This window comes from Diorhabda carinulata, chromosome 7 (genome assembly GCF_026250575.1).
Source record: "Diorhabda carinulata isolate Delta chromosome 7, icDioCari1.1, whole genome shotgun sequence".
Taxonomy (NCBI): domain Eukaryota; kingdom Metazoa; phylum Arthropoda; class Insecta; order Coleoptera; family Chrysomelidae; genus Diorhabda; species Diorhabda carinulata.
In genome coordinates, this window is record NC_079466.1 from 8,211,611 (window position 1) to 8,231,324 (window position 19,714).

General features: G+C 32.3%; 1 protein-coding gene across 2 annotated transcripts in view; it reads left to right on the forward strand.

Annotated features, from left to right (window-relative positions):
* The window catches only part of LOC130896397 (uncharacterized), a 162,593-nt gene that overhangs the window by 83,869 nt on the left and 59,010 nt on the right, over positions 1-19,714 (forward strand). For both annotated transcript variants that reach the window (XM_057804448.1, XM_057804449.1), the window contains exons 3-4: positions 13,854-13,885; positions 17,877-17,919. In XM_057804448.1, the coding sequence (XP_057660431.1) occupies positions 13,854-13,885; positions 17,877-17,919 (75 nt within the window). The remainder of the gene's footprint in view (positions 1-13,853; positions 13,886-17,876; positions 17,920-19,714) is intronic.

The window sequence follows — 19,714 nt, forward strand, 5'->3', positions numbered from 1 at the left end:
CTAATAAAAACGTTTTTATCAGGATATCTTTGGTGTGGAATTATTCAGCAATAGCTGTAACATTTCCATTACAGATACCATAAACAAACACCATGTGTGCATTTTGTAAATTTGAATAAGTATCTGGCATTTTGCAACACTAACAATCGCATAAATTCGAAATTAAACGTTCAGTTACTGTTCACTGTCCACTGACAGTTCATCAAAACGTCAGAATTATCAAATGCCTTTAAACCTGGAACATGGCATACTTTGATAATATTAAAATTCAGATATAAGCGGAAAGCTAGATGAGAATTTTTAATTACTCCATGTCTTGAAAACAAATGAAAATCGGATAAGAACATATGAGTATCTTTACATTATTTTCACGTGTATAATTACTGACCCCTAGGTCAGTGATGTACATTCAATAGCTATTCGTAGACATATAATTTCTGTGACAGAGCATGAGCATGGATCTAAGAATTATTAAATCGTCAATGATGAAGAACAAGGGAACAAAATAGTTGATCTTCCAGATTTGGATGTAGACATCCACGTCTGAGTTAGAGTGAGGTAATAATTAATTGTAGGGTGTGGTAATACGAGTGAATAGATACGACCAAAAATAACTTTTAGATCACGCGAAGAAGAGCTGAAAGACTTATCTTATTCCACAATTTGATTACACATATTATTTGATCTTAATTTTATAATTTAATCTTCGACACACTTTGATTGTTATGGCGTCTTTCAATTCTGGGCTTCGGGCTTGCATAGCTGCGTCTAGACAAGATTTGTTTGGCCACAACAACGGCTATTCGGAATTCAAGATCAAGCACGACTTTTTTAATACCGATATACTCTTGGCGACGTCATCACCGTTGAATCTGCCATTTTTGATTTATTTCAAAGTCTTCAAAATCGATGAATAATCATCGTATAACTGAAAGAATTCATATAACATGATGCATTGGTCAAAAAATAAACGAATGGAAGTCATTTTTCGGCCCAATTCCCCAATTCCCTATGGATTCATCACTTCACTCCAGAATGAATAATCATCTGAGAGGACTGCAGCCGAAGAACCACTTCCGAAGCGTACAAAGGCACAACAGTCAGTTTAGAAGGTTACGGCTTCAGTATTTTTGGATGCGCATGGAATATTGTTCATCGAATATCTCCAAAAGGGACAATCAATAGCGAATACTACATAGAGTTGCCGTATCGTTTGAATGCAAAAATCAAGAAAAAAAGGTCTCATATGTCGAAGAAAAAACCACTGTTTCACCAAGACAATGCACCGATTCACAAGTCAATCACAACTATGGTTAATTTGAACGAATTGCTTACTCACCCACCGTATAGTCCAGATCTGGCCTCCATTGACTACTGGCTATTCGCTGAACTCAAAAAATGCTTGCCTCTAAGAAATTCAGCTCAAATGAAGAAGCAGTTACTGAAACTGAAGCCTATTTTGAGACAAAAGAGAGCACGGCATCGAGAAGTTTGAGAAACATTGGAAAGGTTGTATTGCTTTTGAAGGAAATTACATTGATCAATAGAATCGATTTTTGGCAAAAAATGTGCTTTTCTTTATTAGTCATACGACTTATTGAGTAATGTGTTATATCTCAGATTCTTGTAAAAATTTTATAAATGGCATCTGAAGCATGGCGGTAATTGACAGCTTACCAAAAGAGTAGTTAGTTTTGAAAAGCCACCACCACCACTATCTCATGTATTACGACTAAAAGTTTAATTAATATGATCTTCATAATCATTGGTTGATTATATTATAATTTCATATCATCATAACTGATTCAACCCATAAACATGGATCGATAAACAATCTTTATGCATCCACTGGTTCCAGCACGTCCTTCCTAATACAATAATCAGAGCACACTCAATTTTTGATGTTGACCAAATTTATATGAAATAAGTAACTGGAATCATAGCAATAAGAGATCGACAGACATCCATTAAATAGAAAACAAATCAAGTTTAATTCCTAATATTGTTGAGATATCAAGCTGTTAGACTTACAAAAGTAATTACTGTACATCGATGTCCATTTAATCTGCTAATGGCATGTAACAGTGCAGTAGAGTTATGAGTAATATTTATATTAAAATTTTGATTGTATGGCGTATATTCAATAATATAAAGCAAACTCATTTAATAGTTTTTTTTGTGGAGAATTTTGACATTGTGAACATGAGAGTTAATTACTAAACCTATAGGAGTGACAAAAGAGTATGGATATCTTGCGTGTTAAATGCCTTTTAGAGATAAAAACGAACAAAGAGTTAATTCGACTACTTCCTAGTGTGGACGAACACAACTCCTTAAGGTCTATATCTTGAATGGAAAAACTAGTTATTGATACCGTTTTTTTAAAGGTCGCGTGACTACCTTTATTAAAATATCACATATTCTTCTACAGTTCGTAAGAAGTTTGATATACAGAGTTATCATTAAGTAATGCAAAAAATTATCAAATAAGATAAAGAGGAATTAATGAAAAACAAAATAAATCGATTTTGATTTTATGAAACTACATAATTAAAAGATTTGAAAGTAAAAGTTATCTAAATTGTAAGAATATCAAGTATCAATTTTTTTCACTGTTTTGATACAATGGCTGTTTATCATTGTCAGTCTTACCACAAGCGTCATACCAATTGTTATAGCTTCTGTAACCACAAAGAGAAAGGATAAAACTTCTAAGTATAGAAGGTTACGGCGATAGTGATGTATTGTCAGAAAAGGCAATGTTTTGTGATACAGTAAATCAACATAATTGATGTTACTGGGCTCATGACAATCCCCAATGAATTTAGATAAAATACATCCAACGCCTCCAAATAGTTAAAGTTGAGGCGGGAATCGTCAGGGAAATATTTATTTGTCCTAATTTCTTTCGCTGAAATTTGACAGCTACAACGTAAGAACATTACCTACCAGAAAATTTAGAAGACTTAGTTGGGCGAATTATATGTATAAATTCGAAAATTGTCGAAAACTCTATAAATCAGGTCTACGGCCTATGTCAAATAGTGAGATGTGGTAAAACTTCTCAAACGCTTGAAAAATAAAACGACTAGCCCAGTCCAATCGCATTGAACAATTGCGTAGCTGAACTAACAAGTCGGCTTTGCAAACTGTTTTCTCTATCACATAAAAGAGGTTTCTTTCCTGCAGATTAGAAAATTGCTCGAATTCAACCCATACCAAAAAAATTAAGAAAGACGGTTCCCAACAACAACCGTAAAATTACTTTAGTCCCAGCCATTGCCAAGGTCTTGAGGGAAGTCGTTAACCAGCAAATCATGGGATACCTTGAGTCTTCTAGCATCATCAGTGACCATCAATGCGGCTTCCATAAACATAGATCAACCGGGGAACTCCTAGTCTATGTCACCAACGTATGGACTGAAGCTATAGAGAAATATGGGGAATCCAGAGCAATCGCACTGAACATATCGAAGACTTTTGAAACGGTTTGGCATGACAACCTTCTAAATAAATTTGTCATCCTCTTTATCGACTGGCTGAGTAGCTTCCTCAAAGACCAATCTATCCAAGTAGCTATCTATGGACACACCTTAAAAAGTTTTGAGGTCAATGCTGGTGTTCCCTAGGGATGCATCTTCAAAACATTCTGTAGTGGGGTAGAAATAATCTAATGGTGTTTAATGCGTCAAAGACCGAGGCTGCTATTTTTTCAAAGATTTGGTCCTGCCTGGATAGAAAATATCAACCCCGCCACAAATTCGCTTTTTGGATGTTGAGGCTGGAATCAATATGTCCTGGCATAGTTACATGGCCCATTTAGCCATGGCAGCTTTCACAAACTCGGAGCCCTCTCTAAGACCAAAAAGCTATATAGTCCTCAACAGCTTCTAATCCTCTACAAGATAGATTCTTTTAGGCGATACAGAGTTGACCAGGAACTTGGGACAGCTTAGAACATAGAAAAAAGTTCACCGACATGACTCAATTTTATCGATACTACCACGGCAAATGCTCTTACAAGCTGTCCAGCCTAATCCCGCCTAGAGCAGTTTTTGCAAAACCTACTCGATAGGCAGATGTGGCTCACGAATACCGAGCTCGCCTGCAGACGCTCAGAACTTAAATTTATCGGGGACTCATTTCTTTGTGCAAGAAGTGCAAGCCTGTGGAATCAGCTACCAAGGCACTTATTTCCCTAGCACTACAACCTACAGAAGTTCAAGATCAATATCCATAGGCATCTCCACCTGACAGGCTACACTCGAATTACTCAAGTGTAAAAAGGTTGTTCCTCTTGTGCTTGCTTTTCATATAAAAAGCTTATGTCAATGTAAATTTGGTATTTTTGAACTAAAGGGTTGCAATATTATTTCAATAAAACTGAAGTCATACCTATTAACCATTAATTCTTACTTCTAACGTCTGTCAAAAGAATTAAGAAATTAAAGTTTCACTTGAAATTTGAGGCCTTGTTTTATTATATCGTTCCCGACGTCATTTCTTGTCGGTAAAATTAGTTTACTGTATTGTAACTAATTTTAATTACAATACCATGTGGCTCTTTTTTGCGGTTTAAATTATTTCCTGCCTTTTGCCGGTAGTCATTATTGGATAGGTGAACTGTATTGTCACAGTACCGATGTCATTTGTTTTTGTAGGGTACCATCTTAGTGTGTTTCGCTTGGAAAGATTGCAGTTTTTCTGGTTTTTGTGATTGGGTACTGAGTAGTAGCTGTGGATTGGTTAGGTTACTTTTTTAAAGGCAGTACCGTGAGCCCAATTTTGTATGTTTCCCGGACCTCATTTTGACTCACATCAACGTTTTGTACCTATTAGAAAATAACTTTTATGGGAAAAACTATAAAAAATCATTCAAAGAATCACAGTAGTAGATTGATTAGAGATTTGAATCCGTGATGCAGAAATGGAATACCCTAAGGACTAAGTGATCAACTGCTTAAGGGGCGATGATTGCTAAGCCGTCCCAGTGCAAATAATTGTGAACAATAATCATTATAAATATTATCTCATTCTTCATATAATAGATGTTCACACGTATATTAGTTTTTATATATGTTTCTAGGTAGATATAAAAGTATAACTACAAAACATTTAGTAAATTCAATCGTTAGGTGTTATTAGTCAATTCATCTACAATATTTAGTAAACTGTAAATAACTCTCATATTTTCTTTTATAACGAAACTATATATAGTTTGAGGTTACAAATAATTACCCTATTTTTGGTTAAGTTGATTAGGTATAGCCTTATTATTCTGTTGATTAAAACTAGCAATGAAAATTTGTGAATTGTACGCATTGTACCTCTCAAAGATCAGAATGAATATATTATATATATTAATATTAAATTGGGGTTTTTGACAAAACTTTAAACTAGAATCAAACAGTAGGTAATAAAAAATTCACTTAAACAAATAAAACTAATCCTAAACACGATTCTTCGAATGGATATAAATTGCTGCTAACAAAAAAATTCAGCAAAAATACATTTATCAAAAAGAACTGCTAAATTATCTGAGGAATATCGGAATAGTTACAGTTCTCAGTTGTGTTCTAAGTTGGTGGAGATACCATCGTCGATGGAGATGCCGTTCTTGATGGTGGTATAGCTGTTGGTGGCTTAGATTGTTACTCCAGCCTGGCAGCTGCAGAACTGCATTAAAAATAATTCGGTTGGAATGTACTAAATAAATTTAAATATTTAAAAATAACCAGATCGAAATATGTATTATTCCATTCTTTCTGTTCCCCAAATAATTAGAGAATACGAAAAAGAACTTTTAAGAAAAATCAGAGAAATTAAGAAAATAATATAATTATGAAAAAGCAATTTTTTACGATATATCAAAAACAAAGTTGATTACAAAAACTTGACAGCATATATAAAGTGTGATGTCACCACAAATTTACTAAACTTTACGTTGTTGCATCTGGAAGATGTTGTGACAAAACAGGGCATTTTGATTTCTTTTTGAGCATAGAAGTGGCTATAAAACAGAAGTGACTACTAGGCCACAATCGTTGATTAAAGAAATAGGGAGAATATTTTACAAAAAAACGTGACAAACTGATTGGTATATTAAAAAAATTTTCTTATGGCTGGAGTAAATATTCACCTTTGATTATTACTTACTTTTGATTATTCACTGTATAGTGCGCAACTTGTGGGTAAAATACATTTCTTATTCTTGTGTTGGTTTGTTTCCACATAAAAAAGTTTCCTCACATAAGTATGGTTAATTTTAAATCCTTATTATAGCTTAATGTATAACGATCAAAAACGTGCTATATCATTAAATAAATTGAATAAAGAGAACAATAAATCCCTTTACAATTTATGATGAGTTAGAAATTTAGTTTCATATCGACTATACACTCATGCAGCTCAAATTGCAATACATGCAGTACGTGATAAACGAAACACCACGTGGGTGATTGGATGAACTATGAAGTTTAGATATTTTTTATGATATTAGTTCGTGACAGAAACCCCTTTTCGTGGCTGTATGACGAATTAGAGTAGGACTAAGTTTTGTTAAATACAATCTCTAATACAGAGGCGGGCATATTTCAAAATTTTTAAATGCATAATTAGTAAGTTAATATGACATCTTTGCAATGACGAATCGAGAAATAAATATCCAAAATGAAATATAAACGAAAGTAGATTAAGGTACGGATCCATTTTGAGGTTAGGTTAGGTTGGGTTTATCTTAGCTCCGAACAGGTTGGGTTTACATTAGCTTAAGTAAGGTATCTTGATTAAGCGATAACTCGAGAAAAGAATATTTTTCTAAAAAAAGTCTTTGTAATCGTCCTTTCGCTCAATTCATGAATCCTGTTAAAAAAGTCGAACCAAAAATCAAACAATCCCAATATTGGTAAAACCGGAAGTACTAATTTACGACATTCGTATATACCGTGATATATCGTATATATCGTGATATACCGTGAGATTGAGGCATACTTGGGCATTAGTTCCATTCGTATACATTCAATATTGCTTGAATATTTAGCTGTTAAAAAGATTTATTCACAAAAAAATTTTTGTGTCGAATGGCGACACCCAACGAATTATGAATATATGCGAATGAACCTGAAACTAAACAATAATCGACTATATGAATCGTTTAAGACGAACCAAATCCAACAAAAGTTGCTCGCACACGGAGTACTTTGAAGCAACGTAGAACGGCCAATTCTGAATGATACACTAGCATTTGTTTGCCAGAATTGCTCAAAAAAAATCAGGAAAACCAATCGCACTCTCCTCCACGACAATGTGAGCTCTCTCACATCAGTTCAATCAAAAACTTTTTTGATTTTTTCATAAATTCGAATTGATGGGTCATCCGCCATACAGACTTTGGTTGGCACCCAATGATTTCTTATTATTCACACAGATCAAAAATAAATGCGAGGTTAACGTTTTTCTTCACCCGAAGAAACGGTTAATGGGTTGAAATACATGTTTTGTAGGTAGCTCAACTGGAATAGGAAAAATGCTTCGGCGGTTGGTTCAAACTTTAAATGGAGAATATTTTGAAAAACAATAAAGCCATATCCAATCATAAATATTTGTTTTCATTTGCATTTCTCAAATCTAAAGTAACAACCCTCGTATATGAATATATAATGACTGACAAGATAAGTAACAGCATTGTGAAATAAAATTATTGAGAAAATATATTTCAGTTTGTTCTAAATTATAATTTATTTGATAGTTCATGTGTTTTATACATCAGTCATCTTATGAATCATATCCGTAATCTAATCATTGCATCTAATACTTCATCGTTTCACGGAACTCTATTTGTTTATTTTTATCAAGTAGTTTTTATCAATTAGAAAATATAAAGTTCTTTTATTGTTACACCATGTAAGAACCTTAACGACTAAGTACTACTACATGAGTTTGTCTAGTAGCAAATAAGTAAGAGCCTAAATAAACGACAGCAAAATGAGCCGTATTGCTATAAATTTATTCACACTACTGATACAGTAGACTGCGATTATCGGACCAGGGAGAAGGAGAGGGAGAAGGAGATCTTGATAATGCATATAGAGGCTATGGAACAGAAATATTGTGTCATTGATCATTAATAAGTGTGCAAAATTCGGTGTGTTTGGAAATGGAGTACAAAGATGCCATTAGGTGGGACCAGGTAAACTTGACAAAGATAATGGGTTGAGTTTGTTGTGTTAAGTGCAAAAAATTCCAAATTAATCTGGCGTTTTCAAGTACTGGAAAATCGAGTTTAAAGATTTAATTACCTAACTAATATGGAGAATAGAAAAATGATTCTTTCTGATAATAATTATTATAACAGGATCAATGAATAAAATAATTTTCTTCTGTTTGCAAGATAATGAAAGAAGCAATTTAGTTGATTTAAATGCGGTTTGATGCGGAACGAAATCAATATAGAATATTTCTCAAACTGTAATCATAATTCGCACGAATCTATAGCAAATAAACTGCAAAGTGTGCGTGTGATTTGTGGTATGTCATTTAGTATATCGTTAAACTTTGAACTTTGCAAGTCGGAAATATGGTGTGGCGAACGAAATCCTTGAACTTAGAGATCTACAATAATGAACTGTGGAAGAAAGGTTACGTAAAGATTATTATACCTTTTTTCTTAAACGCATGAATTTTTGTTGAGATTAATTGAGTTCATGAAAAATTTAGCGTGTTTTTTGTTAATAAAGTTTAAGCAATAAATTTGAAAGTAAAAGTTATAATTGGCGCAGTCGCAGTGGGATTTATGCGGTCGTGTAATTTTACGCTAAATAACGATAAAAACTTGACTTAGTATTTTAATACACAGCGCAAAGACCTAGGATCTACGAGGGACAAGAAATAGAGCTCAAATTTCTGTACGTGCCAAGTTCCTTATTTTCTTGTATTTTCCCTTCAAACTGTATCTCTGAAGTAAGGAAGAGATAATTTATCAATTTTTATTTTTATGAACGAAGTAGACAATTACTAACCACATTTAATAAATTGAAAGTCAATGAAAATATTGCTAATTCAGATTCATATAGAAAATAGCCACGGCAAGCTCAAAAACCCTTAATTAGGAATTATATAAATTGAAATTAGAATTATATACTTTAATTGTATTTTATAAGAATTGATAAGAACAAACAATACAAAGAATAAGAATAATATATATATATATATATATATATATATATATATATATATATATTTGAGGAAACCTAATTCTACGACATCGAGAAATTTTAATGATATATCTACTAGAAATATCAATAGTAATAATAATAATAATAATAATAATAGGTATTTCCAAAGGCAAAATCAAAAAACAAATTTCACATCGGAAGACTTACATAATGAAAATTATGATAACAAAAATGGAGGAAAATATTATAATGGAAAAAGAAATGAATAATGATACAAAAAGAGAAGTAGAAATAGATTTATTTCAAAAAGTGAAGTTAGATGATTTAAAAATAAATGAAAATGATACTGAAATTATAGTGAAAAAAAAAAATGCAACGGAAATAGACAGAAGAATTCCCATTTAAAAAAGGCCACCGTGGGAAAAGAAGAGTCTTTTGCCTTAAGCTTCTGTATGTAGATTTATTTGCTTTGTGAAGTTATTTGTTGGTATTTGGACCCCATTATTTCGAGTTTTACTGCGAGAAGCCTTCTTAAAGGGTTGCTACTTAAAGAAGTACGAATTTCTTACCGGAAATATGAATGTGTTGTTTTTTTGATAGAGTCTGAATATTGAGTTTTAAATTTTGAACAGACGCAAAGCGGTTCTACCTGCTTCCAGTGCCCGTTGAAATTAATGCCCAGCATAACTTGAGAAATCCAGAAAGCATCTAGACCGTTTCCAATGAATTTTTTTGTTCCTTTACATTATCAATAAACATATATGGCATGTGATTCCTTACGTGACTTTATACTAACAGAGAAATGAGCACAGAAATATTAATCTCATTTAAAAAGTAGGTGAGCCGGGTAACTTGATCCATATTTTATTCAAATCAGTGTAGAGTGCTTTCAAAGGAATAATTTAATTAATTTCAAATCAGTCAGTCACGAGCTCAATCTTTTCAACTCTTCTCCTGGGAGACTTAATAAGACTCTTGTGTCTGTCGGAAGTTGTGTTTTCATTTTTTTCTCTTAATAAGTAGTTGGTGGTCTAATAACAATAGAACTTGATGTTGGTTTTACATAGTTTATAAAGTGCTGCATAAAATAAAATGACCCGTCGTCAGTTACTTTCATTACCACGTCCTATACATCCAGGTGGCTCATACGCCATAAAGTAGTCTTCAAACTTCTTCCGAGGAAATATAAACATCACAGGAACTGAGTTTCCAATTGCTGATACGGCCGCAATTACTGTTACATTAGTTCCACGTTATACTAGCGTAACAAAACAGTATGCTTTCCTTTAGCTGCTATTATATTACCCGGTTTAATAATGACTGTGGCAAATCCGGTCTATTTTGTTATCTTTAGCAGTTTTGCGAATGCTTGAACCTTTAAGGAATTCTTTTACAGCTTGTTTTATCAATTATTTACTGATATTAGCACGTTCCATTTTTTGTTGTAAAATCGAATCCTAAAATTGAAACAACATTAATGTAGAAACATTCAAGCGTAGCGTGACTAAATATCAAGGCTCATTTAAAAATGGCTTATTTGACCCCAAATGTTTTGTCTCAAATGACCCCTTCCTCGAATTTAATTAAATGTATTAAATAATTAAAATTTCAATGGAAATAATTTATTATTGAAACTTTAAGCATTAATAGTAATCATTTTACAAATCAAATACAGCTACTTGATAAACTTATGATAACATTCGAGGTTTTTAAATCAAATTTCAATGGTACGTTTTTTTACTTTTAGCACTAAACTTCTAGCATCACGTGCTGTTACTCAAGACAAGTGATGGCCGGCGACTAATGTAACAGTGGCGTGGGTCCCTGCAACCCCGCTTCCTCTCGTACTACCCGCTCATATGTATCACACACCGTGTGCAAGATACTATATGTAGAGCTCTAGACCTCGCGACTCAACAGACCCCACTCTACCCTACTATTGCTAACAGAACTAAATTAAACTTTAAAGTATATTTTGTATTCTATTTAAGTGCAATCTCTTCAGGGTTTGGTAACTTTAGTCATATTATACACAAGAATGTACACCTACCTTATCGGTAACAACAATATTGCTGTTAAACTTCAGAGCACAGCAATTGTTTACAAATCCAGCTTGAAAGTATTTGGAAGCACTTATTCATTAAAACGGTTTCATTTGTGTCTGAGTGTAGAAAATAATTGTTAATACCATGTATGCGACAATGTCCATATTGCAACCTTGAAAAGTATTCACTCATATTTTATAAACTTAATATCTAAATTTGAACGCAACATTTAAAACTAATGTGCACAAAATTTAAGCACAAAACAGACACAAGCGTTTGAAATATTTATTGAAAGACTGATAAAAAAACTGCACAAATACTCAGTTTCAACTGTATTAGTTTCATTATAATAGATAAATAATAATAATAAATAAACAATACATTACCAACAAAATAGAAAAGCTAACACGTGTATATCAGAGAAAATCGATTATTTACCCCATGGAAATGAGATCAGCTGTTTTTTGTAGATTGTCGTATTGAACGTCTTGCACTATTCAATTTCTGAAAGATATGACACACAAATACTTGGTAAGTAAAACAGTTTTAACTGTGATAGATCATCGAAGCAGTGGTGAAAGGTGCCAACATGCAGACGATCAAACATTAAAAAAAGTATCATTTTGCTGGTTTTGCAAATTTGGAGGTACATGTATATTTTTGAAACAATAGAAGTGAATGACGTTATTTAAAATTATACAAAAGATCATTTCTCGACGATTAACTCATTTCTCCATGCTCCTCGCACTCTACAATTACGTACTGAACTGTCTGATATTTATTCAAAAAATGATTGCAGGGCTTTGAGTAGTGCACTACATACTGATTCTAACATTTAAAAAAAATTATCTAGCAGATACACTGAAAGAGAATGAAAAATAATGTGGAATTGTAGTAACAACACCCGTGACAATATCAGAGGCCGATCGATATGTCCCAACATAAAATCGAATCAAAATGTATCTTAATAAATGAACGAAGATCGTTCAAAAGTTCTTTCCAAGCAAAGAAAATTCATTCTAATTTTAAAAAAAGTGATTACAACATTTTCGAACCGAAAAAAACGTAGGATAGACCTAGGCCGTAGGACGGCAGACAGCTATTTTGGTTATTATTAGGAAATGAAAATTTCCGATGACCTTTTAGCTTAAAGTTATTCTGCCTGTTATTCATCCCCTGCAATAAAAGGGTAAAAGTGATTCTCAGTCGTTCAATGAACAGTGAACAGTAAGCATTGAAGTGAAAGTTGCGTTGTGTGTAATTTTGATTTCATCTATGCATAATAATGATGAAATCGACAAAGACACCAAAAGAAACCAGAAATGATTATGGATTATAATAGCACCAAAGGAGGAGTTGATACTGTCGACAAATTATGCTCCAGTTATTCAGCGAAAAGAGTAACAAGAAGATGGCGGATGGTAATTTTTTATCACATAATGAACATAGCGGGTATCAACACGCAGATATTGTTTACTTCAGGATTACTATCAGAAGCTCCTGATCGAAGAATTATCTTTCTAAAAAATCTAGCTCAAAATCTGATTAAAGAACAATTGAATGCCAGGTCAGATATAAAAAATCTTCCCATTGACGTGACAGCTTTTCTAAGCCTTCGTTTTCCGAAACGATCTATTGAAGACGGCTACCTCTTCAGATGCAGTGCCCACAGAAAAGCGGCTAAGAGGTTCGTGTAAACAATGCAAATCAAGAAAATCAAACACGACAAAATCGTGTGAAAAGTGTTCAGCGTTTGTGTGTGGAAAACGTTCCAAAATAATATGTGAAGATTTCTTGCACGTCATGGAAGGTGTTTGCGAAGGTAGTTCATAATACATTTTGTAATAATATTGTGTGATAAAAATATAATTTTATTTTGAATAAATTAATATAATTTTTTTGTTAATATATACTTTTTGTAATATATTGTCTAATAAAATTATGATCATATTTTAAATAAATTGATTTAATTTTTGTTATTGTTGGTTTATACTTTTTTCGCCTATATATGAACAATATTATAATGATAGCAAATAAAATCATCCCTAGGAGTGAATTGGTAAGTGAAATAGAAAAGATTTGTACGCCGTCCAGAATACGGTTAACGCCTGGTGGTGTTGCAAAACCCTTAGCGCCTGACGAAAGGTTAATAATTTAACAAAATAGATACTAAAGTAGCAATGAACGTTTTGTCCGGAGTCATGATTTTACCTCCCGATTCTTCAAGTTCAAAATAATTATAACACAACTTATCTTGGTCACTTCTATAATTACTTTCCAAGTTTAAATTGGTGTATAAGATTCATTCAAATGAACAAGCGAATAGTTTAAGGGATATTAAATATTCTATTTTGAAATTAAACTTTCGATATAATTTCTACAAACATCTTTATATTCTTCACTGATTATTGATTTGTTGATATCCGCAATTTGACCACTTAATTTAGCATTTACTTTGCATTAATCATTAGCAAATTAAAAATGTTTTATTGATTTTGAGAAAGTTAACGTTAAATAATAAAGTTGTAAATTAAGATTCGATTTATGATAATAATTCCACTATAAAACAACATTATAATTCATGCTTGGATTTTGCATGATTTGACTTCTTACTTATATTTGTTTTTTGTTGCAGATGTAGCAAGAGAAGATAATCTATCACAAGTGGTAAGCATGTTTGAAGAATTACTTATTACTTGAAAACTATGTATTACCCTGAATATAAAATATAACTTTATCAACTAATTTATAAGCTATCTATTTCCACCCACTCAATTTTTTATGATTCGGCCCTGTCTACTGCTCTCCATTTTTGGCTGTTCTTTGATAACCTAAGTCAATTTATTTAGTTATATGCCATCCATAATTAGTTACTAAAATATGACAACTATAGCTGCAAAGATTGTTGAATGCGAGTCTAACTTCGCCAGTATTCCTGAAGGCGCTTCTGCGGTGTCATAAAATCTTCGAAAGGGGAATTGAAGAATACAAAAATAAAATTGAGAACAAGTAGGATCATTTTTGTACCAGGTTGAAACTTATACAAGGTGTCCAATAGATCTCTGTTAAGAATTCTTGAAATGTTTCCAGGCAAATTGATCTCCAGGTGAGGTTAAATAAGTTGGCCTACAAACAGTCGCGATTAAACGCATGTGAAATTTTTTCGGTGGGGTTATGTCAAATCTAAATTTTATGCTAACAATATATCCCTCTCGAAATGGGAGCCACGGGGAAACCTGCCGAGCCGTCATAGGCAATTTTAGTACTCGAATAAATGAATGCCGAGAGCGCAAAAGTTTACATTTAGACAATTTTATCTTTAAGAAATAAATTCCCAAGCAATTATTTTAATATGTAACAAACATTTTTTCGATAAATTCCTTAGTTTTCTCAAAATTGTTTTTTTAAATGTGAACTTTGTTTTGAGATCTTGTATGAGAAATATTATTCGGAAAAAATAAGCTACAAAACATTAAATGTATATTGAATTACTGAATTATCGAAGAAAACTAAAATAGAAGTTTGCAAAGGGTGATCAAAAATATATGGAGCAGGAATATTATAAGATTTCAGAAGATTAAAATGGAAGAAATATGGCATATAATGGACACTAAAAACGACATTTAAATAGTATGGACACAACCAAAGAGTGGTGTATTAATATAATCCTGGAGGTATCGATGGGAATCTTTAGGAAAGAGGCAAAGTTATGGTGTATAAAGATATGTGAGAAGGATTGTTGGATGTAAAGGAGAGAGAAAACGGCATTAAGGGAAAATGTCTGAAGACAAGAAACACAGTAACCAGTCCCCTACTATAATCATTATTAATTGGGGTGATAATAAGAGAATAGTTTTACTTAGAGCCATGTTGTTAGAATTAGTCGCGAGTACTAACATCAACATTGTCAATATCCGAATAGAAGAAATAATTATTCTGACTTGAAAATATAAAGGTCGCTATGAAGTTTCTGAAACAAATGCACGAAATCTTACAATTAACCGACATTTTACATGTAACCTAACCTACCAAGTACTTTACTGAAATTGACGTCTATGATCACTTCACTATTCTGGCTAATGACTATCAACTGGGTTTTAATTATGACTTTTCGCTAAAGTTCAAATGGCCTGGTGCGCTTGAATCGTCAGACTGTATCTTGATTATCGAGAAGTTTCAACATTCCATTATGTATGTGGTTATGATGTTGTTCAGCCATCTTCTTCGTCTCTTCTATGACTGTTTTTATATGGAGTTCCCAGGACATACAACGGGACTGTAAAAGCACAACCCCAGATCTAAGCAGTTCTCGACGTTTGTTCTGAATTCCTCGTCTAATAAACTATAAAGTGGGCTGTAAGTAGTAGTAGAGCCTTTCTTTCCATTTGTCCTTCTCGATGTTTTCAAATGCATCGTATAGTTAATTATTGGATACATTTGTTAACAATTTCAAATTATTTATATTTATTTCATGATAACTGTCAGCGTGCTCGATAATACCCGATTTCTCTGTTCGTACATATTCTTTCAAAGTATTGTTGGATTTAAAAACCAATCACAAACCTACTCTGTTAAAAGTGTCTTCCTTATACCATTGTATAAGCAGGAATGAAATTTTTATGTTTTTCGTTTTGATTTTGAAAAAAGGTGGTTTCACAAAGAGATTTCTTAAACCTAGGGTTAAATAACCCTTCTATAACTTTCTTATCTTAACCCACAGGGTCCTTTCTTGATTTCATATTTTAGATTTGAGTAGAAAATGATTTAAACGATGTACCAGGAAATGAGGACAATTTAATTTAGCTTTGAAATGAAATCTTCTACATTCGCTTCTTTTGTATCAAATATCGAAAAATATCTTCCACATACCTATACCATATTCTGGGGAAACTCTTGACTTATCTATTTTTCAAAGTGACCCAAGCCTAATCCAGCCAGGAACGGCAATATGCAATTTCCCATAGCTATACCTTCGTGTTTATTGTAAAGTCCGTTTTTGTATTGGTAATAGTTTTGGTACATAAATAGTATCGTTAACTGCTATTATGCTATTCTGCTATTATATCAACCTCCAAATTAGTTATTTAAGTCCTCAAGATATTCCAAAGTCTATAATATCGGCACATTGGGAATTAATGAAAAAGAAGACTATCACGACGACATAGGTAATACAAATCTTGTCAAGTGGTTGAAAAAAAATTCATTCCAAATGCTCTATAAAATGTGTTTGGTATTAGATAATGCACTGTTGAAACCTATTCCAAATTTTGTAAGGAAAAAAGATGCAATTCAGAAGTGGTTTACTGAAGTACTGAGTTAAAAGCTGAATTATATACAATTATAAAAATGCGCGAGGCAGATTTTAAAACATATATAACAGATGAAATTTTAGCAGAACATGACATTTTAATGTTATGTTTACCACTCTATCATCCGGAACTAAGCATAATATAAAAATATGGGCATTGGTGAAGAACGATTTAGCTGCTCCCAACGTAATTTTTGAAGTAGATGATGTATGGAAATTAACAGAAAAAACATTTTATGCGCTGATGTAGAACATTGTGAAAATATTTGCGCGAATGTGAAATAAGTAGAAAACGAATACATTGAAAGAAAAAATATTATGGACAATGTGGTGTATCTAATAATAAACTTAGGAGAAGATAGTAGTGACAACGAAAGTGAATGTTCCGATAATGATGCCGACGCCGATGGCGACGTAGGTTGCAAGCCCATCTTGTAGCCTGTTATTTTTTATCTTTAATCTTGACATCAATCATATAACTTTTCACTATCAAATGATAATTGTTCGATTTAATTAATTATTATATATAATATATATCTTAATCTCTATAACAACAAATTTATTTGTTGAGATTGTATCATGTATATTATCATAAGTCTAGATCAAGTAGTTAGTCCCAGAGAAATCAATAATAATTAAATCTTTTATGAGAAAAATTTGATGAAAGGCTGTATGTTAGCTAAAATTTTTTTTGGAATCATGTGATTGTCGCATTTAGTTTCGATTCATGAGAAAATAAATCAAAATTTTGAATTCTATTTTTAAATAAAATTATAATGTAATTTTTAACTTACTTCTCCTCGGATATATTAGATGCAAATCCATTTTATGGTACCATCAATCGGAATTTTTCAGATCTCACTTTAATAATTCTGTGTATCGTTGCCATTTAGTTCAACACAACTATTTGGTCACTTGGTTAGGTTTTCATAGCTCAACGTGTTCTCCACTACCTCTATATGTTTCTTTCATGTTATTATTTTGAATTAAAACATATTTTTTCAAACCTTTGACAATATTTATTATTTCTTTACGAATCAATTTTTATCCTATTAGACATGTTTTATTTTAGATTTGACTCCTGCACACCTCCCGGACTAGATTTGATTTTTTACAACTGCAAGATAAAATAAACAAAAACTGAACTGTTATGAATCTTAAAGAAAATTACATCTCGTAGTTTCTTACATTACACTAATAATAGTTAGGATCCCTCGTTCTACAATTCGAATGTTAAGTATCAGTAATGTAGCTGCCGTTTTTAGTTTCTCAGACTTTATTGTAAAAATACGATAAATAAATTAAATTAAATTAAACATATAGATATTGATTCAAGTGTATTATTTACAGGACAAAAACGTCAAAGAGCTTGAAAGTCTGAAGCAGTCTTTTGGTGAGTAACTTTTAAATTACGTGTATGAAATCAATATGAATGTGAATACAATCGATATTACACGTGCTTCGTATAGAAATAATGTTTAGGTATACATTTAAGTTTCTCAACTTCAAGTTTCACCTCTTTGTATTGAAAATGAAAAAACTCTTCTGCGGAGAAAAATCAAACGCCGAAACCAAAGTAAAGAATACAAAATTACGTATTTCATTTCATGACGGAAAACCGAATATTTAAATGTAAAAAGCATGTAAATACTCAATTACATAGAATGTAACATTCACAATGACAAGTCTTGTGAATTCTTATCAAAAAAAGGTTTTTTGGTTAATAACGATTGAAATTTGAGCCAAAAATAATAGTTTATACATGGGAAAAATATAACGAGTTCGTTTTTAGGTAAAAACTCATAAATCTATTTTATCCAACTAGATTTTATTTTTTTTATTCATTTTTTTACACCATTCCACCGTCCCAATGCCAATTAATGGTTGGAACAAAATATATAAAATTAAACCAATAAAAAAGTTGGATAGTTCAAATAAACAGTAATATACTCAGATGAACAGTGCACAAAAACGAAAATGTAAGCTTATTGGGCGGACGGGAAAGTTTGTATACTGACATATAGATAGCGCTGTCAGTATTAAATGATTTCCACTTAGCTGTAAACTTCAAAGTACACTTGTATCATAATTGGACACCTGTCATAGTATTGCGAGTTATAGTGTTTTGAGGGAAGAAACTTTGGTTAGTTTGTAAAAATATATAGAAGGGACTTTTTAAATGCATAAAATATTACTTGAGGCAAACTAATACTACTGAAAGTGAGGTTTTGCTTTATAAACATTATTCGGACTTTTTCACAGGAAAATTCATAGTTACGAAATGGTTTTTTAAGTTTAAACGTGGCGAATTAAGAACCGAGGAAGATGCACGCAGTGGATCCCTCTAATTTTTGTGTCGATATGTGACAATGAACGAAACATGTATGTATCTTTATTAGAAAGTTTGAAGGACGAAGTTGTGGAAAACGACCCCATTGGAATAAAAAGAAAGTACTGCTTCATCATGACAATGAACCGATCATTAATCAATGAAAACGATGGCATATTTGCGTGAATTGGACTTTGAATTGCCTCTGAGACTCCCGTATTCTCTAGCGACTTTTTTCTGTTCTCAGATCTCAGTGATCATGGTTGATAAAGTATTCATTATTAGGCAAATTGTGATATTTTATCGAATTTTTTTCTCATATCTTTCACTAAAGGAGCTTAATTTTAAAGAAATTGTTGCCATCACTGAACATTGGTTAAATAATAATTAGCCTTTTCTTGTCAAAAACTGTACCAAAGTAGCCAGAATCAATAGAACTGATCATGTCCACAAACAACGAATTTCTCAAATAACACAGTTCAATTATATAATATCTGAAGAAGTAATCGAATATTTTATCGTCCACCACAAAACTTATGACCTCTATATTGTTTGTATTTACAGAACAGCGGACGTTAAAGTGCATACTTTCTGTCATAAACTACTGGCCTTACTGGAGTCCGTACCTCTAAAAAACAAACTAATTCTATGTGGCGATCTCAATATTGATTATTCCAGTGTCTGTGCTGGTCAAGAATGTCTTCAGTTAATTTTTTATTCTTTTGGTATGCTCATACATATAACGGCACCAACCAGAATAACTAAGACCATTTCTAGTACTATAGACTATGTCGTGTCATCGTATGATCCAGAATCCACCGACTGAACTCTCTTTAATTCAGGTCTCTCCGATCATGAA